We start from the raw sequence: 4,807 nt of genomic DNA on the forward strand, positions 1-4,807 counted from the left end.
CACCTGAGAACCAAAAATAGACTATTCTGCTGTGGTGGTGTGCTGTGGGGAGCGGGGATTTGCTTTTGCCTTTAATTCCAGTGATTTGAAGACATGTAGATATGGACAAATGAACGAATTCCAGTGAGGCAAAAAGGGTCAGAGGCTCATTACATGTCAGCTGCTCTAAAGAGTGCAAAGAGAGAGTCTATTACCTGGTTTCTGTGCTCCCCTCCCGTGTTTCTTAGGTGGCAATTGTTGTGACTGATGGACGCCCCCAAGATGGTGTAAAGGATGTGTCGACTAGAGCAAAAGCTGCGGGCATTGAAATCTTTGCCATCGGGGTGGGCCGAGTGGACAAGAATACCCTTCGGCAAATTGCTAGCGAGCCTCTGGATGATCACGTGGACTACGTGGAGAGCTACAGTGTCATTGAGAAGCTGACCCATAAGTTTCAAGAGGCCTTCTGCGGTAAGTCTTGGTCATGATCCCAAGGTTTCTGTGCTATGGGTTTGGGTAACTGCTGCCATCAGAAAGCTTCTCACACAGCTTGCATATAAGCTTGCACCTCTCATTCAATTCCCTTTTTACCAAGACACGGTTCCTATGGATGGGACCGTGCTGATACAAGTGGTGAGTGTTTTTCAAGGGCAGGTGCAGGAAAAGCCAGTCCTGATTAAACAACACTCACTTGATTATTTACAGTTAAAAACAAAGGCAGCTCTCATTTACTGTGCATTTGGAGGTGACTTCTTTACCGGCTTGAGCATAGAGTTGCCTTGTTTCAAAATCCAGGTCAGGCATCCTTCTCAGAAACTGCTGGGTCCTCTGAACTTGAGTCAATGCCACATAAACTAGACTCCTTCCACCCCTTATGAACTGATCAGTGGGCTCTTGAGAGACCTTCTCTGGCACCGAACTCAGAATCCCCCAAAAAACAACCGGGCGCTGGCAACCGAGTTTGTTCTTCTCCCAGTCCTTGCCCAACCGCTGGCATTTGAATGAACGCTTCGCAGTGACTCCTAGCAATCAAGCGAAGCTCTACAGAGTCCTCAGGTGTTACATTCATGTTTTGTGTCCAACCACGGCCTTATTTCCCACAACCTCATTCACCACATTACCACACAGGCTTACAGAAGCGCTAAAAGGATCAAAGCTGGCTGGCCAGGGACTTCCTCAGGGTGAGCAGACACAGGATGAAGATACTCCTTGGTTAACAGACAGTACCCAAGATACACCGGGCAGAAGATTTCCACATTGGTTTAGAGCAAAAAATTAGCTGGTCTAGTACACTCTTCCCAACAGCAGCCAGTGCCAGCTCTTTCAGAGGAAGGTGCAATAAACCCCACACAGGCTTCCTCTAAGAGAAATCTCTTTCTAACGCCTCTTAGTTTTAGTTTATAATGTTTCTATTTTAAAAAAAAATCCCTTTTTAAATCCTGTTACCTCTGCTCTTACACAGTTGGTCCACTTGATTACCTACAGCATCTACATGTTGACCTGCTAGGGTAGGGAGGGGGATGGGAGCAAAATGATCCAATAAGACTTCTCAGAGACCTTCCTGGGTGCATCTACACATGCATCATTGTGCCTTTGCTAACGTGCATTCAATTTAGTACTGCCAATGTAAGGTATTAAATTAATGCACATTGCACTGTGCTAATGAGCAGTAGCACAATTGCACAGTTTTTTAGTGACCTTAATGCGCAGTAGACTATTTTACTTCATATTAGCATAATGTCACTTTTTTAATGTGACACTTCAATGCACAATAAAAGTCTACTTCACATTAAAGCACACATGGATATACACCCCTTAAGAATACAGGCACCCTACCTATAAAGAAATCCACAGAGCCGCAAATGGCCTCAGATTCTTCTCATTGTTATAATGGCTCCAGAAGATAGCTTCACTTATGAAAATGTTCAAGCCCAAATCCCAAATCAAATATGTCCAACTTCCATTAAAATCAGTCAGTAGGAGTTAGACATCTAATTAAGGATCTGGGCCTATGTGTCTGAACCTAGGCTGGGCACACACTGACCACAGGACCTCAACCTCAGCCGTGGGTGCATAGCAGAGTGGTTACCAGTGTGATTCTGTATCTTTTCAAGAGTGACAAACAAGGGACTGAACACACGTTGGTCTTTCCTAAAAAATATTCCTTGAATGCATGAGCTAGATGCAGAAGGACAGAACTAGGAGGGAAATCAGTTAGAATTGTGTCTGTTCCCAGCTAGCAACAGGGTCAATGACAAATGGAGATGAAACAATTTAGCTTTTGGATCTGTGTGCTTTTCCCTCCCATATGAACAAATATACAAACTCAATGAAGGAAGGTAGAGAGATGGGCAGGTTGCCTTGTGACAAAGCCTTTGTAATATAAACTCCTTAAACATGAAGCTTATCTGGGGAAATTCTGCCAGGCACCTCTATGATGATAATAATATACTGCTCCTCAAAGGTCTTCAGAGCTCACTGAAGTCAATGGAAGTCTTTCCATTGACTTTGCTGGTGGTGGATCAGGACCATAAGGGACTTTTCCTGGCTAAATACCAAAGCACTTCGTAAGGAATGGTAGGAATCATTATCTCCAGCTTAGAGATGGGGAAACTAATGTCATACTGTCTCTCACAAAAGAGATATTTTATAGTGGTGGAGCCAACACAAACACCCATTCCAAATGCCCCAAGGACTTGGGGAATCTGTTATTCAGATTAGGACTCTGTGAACCTGGCTCATCTCTCTGAGTATCTCTCCCTCTTTCATTTTCTTCTTGTCTGTTATCTTTCTTCCTCTTACTATAGCACCCACCACAAACAGCTGATACTGTGACCCTGCCCAGGAAGAGAAACAGAGATGAACAGAAATATACCCTTTTGAAATACATATGGACATTTATTGACAGCAGCAGAGAAACCCTGTCTCTCTAGGGCAGATGCTTAGACACAGGGATGAAAACAACATGAAAGGAAGAGCAAAGCCCCAGAATCTCCAAGCAGCCCCAGATGCAATAGGTGGCAACAAGTGAAAGTTGCTCCTGGAATAGGCAAACGTGTGCCCCTAATGAAATGCGTTTCTGTCTGAGGCAAGCCAAACCAGGGAAAATGCTATAGGTACAGCAAGGAATGAAAAAAAGATTTGGTTTAGGAAGCTTGATCTCATGAACACACAACACATGTATACCAATATAAGTTGCTTTTAGAGCAGTGTAAAAACCAGAAACAGCAAAACAAAGGAGTGGACCATGACATATTGGCTCAGTACAGATGTTACACTTATTGCACAATAATTGTAAGTACTCTACAGCCGTAACCAAACAGATGTTCATTGCACGTAAAACACCTAAAAAATGTGGATCCTGCTTTAAGTTAACCCTGGGTGGATGTGGTATCAGATTAAAGTGTTTTAGGTTTTAGGGGGGGCTTTATGTAACATCTGTACCAGGTTGTATTCTGGTGGTATCTCAGGGGGCCCCTTGCAGGGCAGTGTGCTAGTCTTGGCCAGTGCTTTTCTGCTCTGGGCAAGCATTGGCCCAGCTCTACCCCTGTGCTGTCCCAGAGAGGAGACAGAATAGGCTGTCTCCTCCCTGAGTGGCCAGGCAGGTGTGGGGAGCGGGTAGTAGAAATGGGGCCTCCCTGCTGTCTAGGCTACCCACTGCTTGCTGGCTTGGGTCCAGGGAGGAGGCACAGATCTGCAAGGCAGGGGAGGCTTTTTTCCTCCACCCACCTGCCCCTAGTTCCCTGCACAGTGAAAAGCTGCATGTGATCCAAGCTACAGCTGTCAGGAGATTGGAACAGGTTTGGGGAGAACAGAGTTCCCCACCACCCGCCACACAGGCCCAGCCTGCCTCCCATACAAGATGCAAGCCAGCAAGCTCAGGGGTGTTGCACAGTCAGCCAGCCCTGATTGGCCAGTGTGGCCCTGCCCCCCCCACCAACTGGATGTTGTCAGTTCTGGTGACTGGGGGATGAGGGCAGGGAACAGAGACCCCTTGACATGTGGGTTGGCTCAGGTCTTGGGGGTGGGGGCTGGGGTAGGTCCATGTAGCAGGGGGCTTCATTCCCTCTGCACCAGCTCCCCAGCCTCCTAATGGTTGCAGCTCAGAGCTGTGCACTGCTTTTCACTGTGCCAAGAACTGGGGGGGGAGGAACAGAGCCCCCTGCTACATTGGCCTGCCCCAGCCCCACCCCCCCCAAGACCTGAGTCAGCAACCCACATGTCAAGGGGTCTCTGTTCCCTGCCCCCATTCCCCAACAGCTGGGGGTGGGGGGCACTTTGGCCAATCAAGGGCGATTGGCTGCTTGGCTGGGGTTGGCTGGACTCTGCTTTCTTCGGGAGCCTGCAGGCAGGGAGTGTCCCCAGCCTGCTGGCCTCAGCCAGTACAGGCATGCTCTGAGCCCCATCCACTGAACAGCAAATGTCTGTTCTGTTCACTCCTGTCCTAATCTAGAGCACTTTCAATAAAGTGCGATACTTAGAGCACTTCTGCCTCCAGCTTTTTGAATGTCTGTACTTAGCCACAGATTACATAGGTGCAATTTACTAGATTCTGGTTTACGTTAAATAAAAACAAGTAAATTTCTGGCCCTTACGGTGGCTGAGAGAGGCTTGAAAACGTGACCCAGGTGCACCATAGTGGCTCAGAAACCAGAAGGCAATGAAAATGAAAGTTAAATTTATTATTAAAATAAATCATTATAAGTTCTACGCTAATCTCATGACTTCAGGGAGCCTGATGCAAGCTTTGTGTTAGCAATACTGTAATAAAAAATCGCAATGAAACAAAAACGGGTCTTGTTGCTTTGAGAGAAGCTGACCTCCCCCC

General features: G+C 46.7%; 1 protein-coding gene across 1 annotated transcript in view; it reads left to right on the plus strand.

Moving 5' to 3' along the window:
- The window catches only part of MATN1 (matrilin 1), a 37,858-nt gene that overhangs the window by 17,421 nt on the left and 15,630 nt on the right, over positions 1 to 4,807 (plus strand). The window contains exon 3 of the mRNA XM_006021870.2: positions 228 to 450. Within this exon, the coding sequence (XP_006021932.1) occupies positions 228 to 450 (223 nt within the window). The remainder of the gene's footprint in view (positions 1 to 227; positions 451 to 4,807) is intronic.

This window comes from Alligator sinensis, unplaced genomic scaffold (genome assembly GCF_000455745.1).
Source record: "Alligator sinensis unplaced genomic scaffold, ASM45574v1 scaffold883_1, whole genome shotgun sequence".
Taxonomy (NCBI): domain Eukaryota; kingdom Metazoa; phylum Chordata; order Crocodylia; family Alligatoridae; genus Alligator; species Alligator sinensis.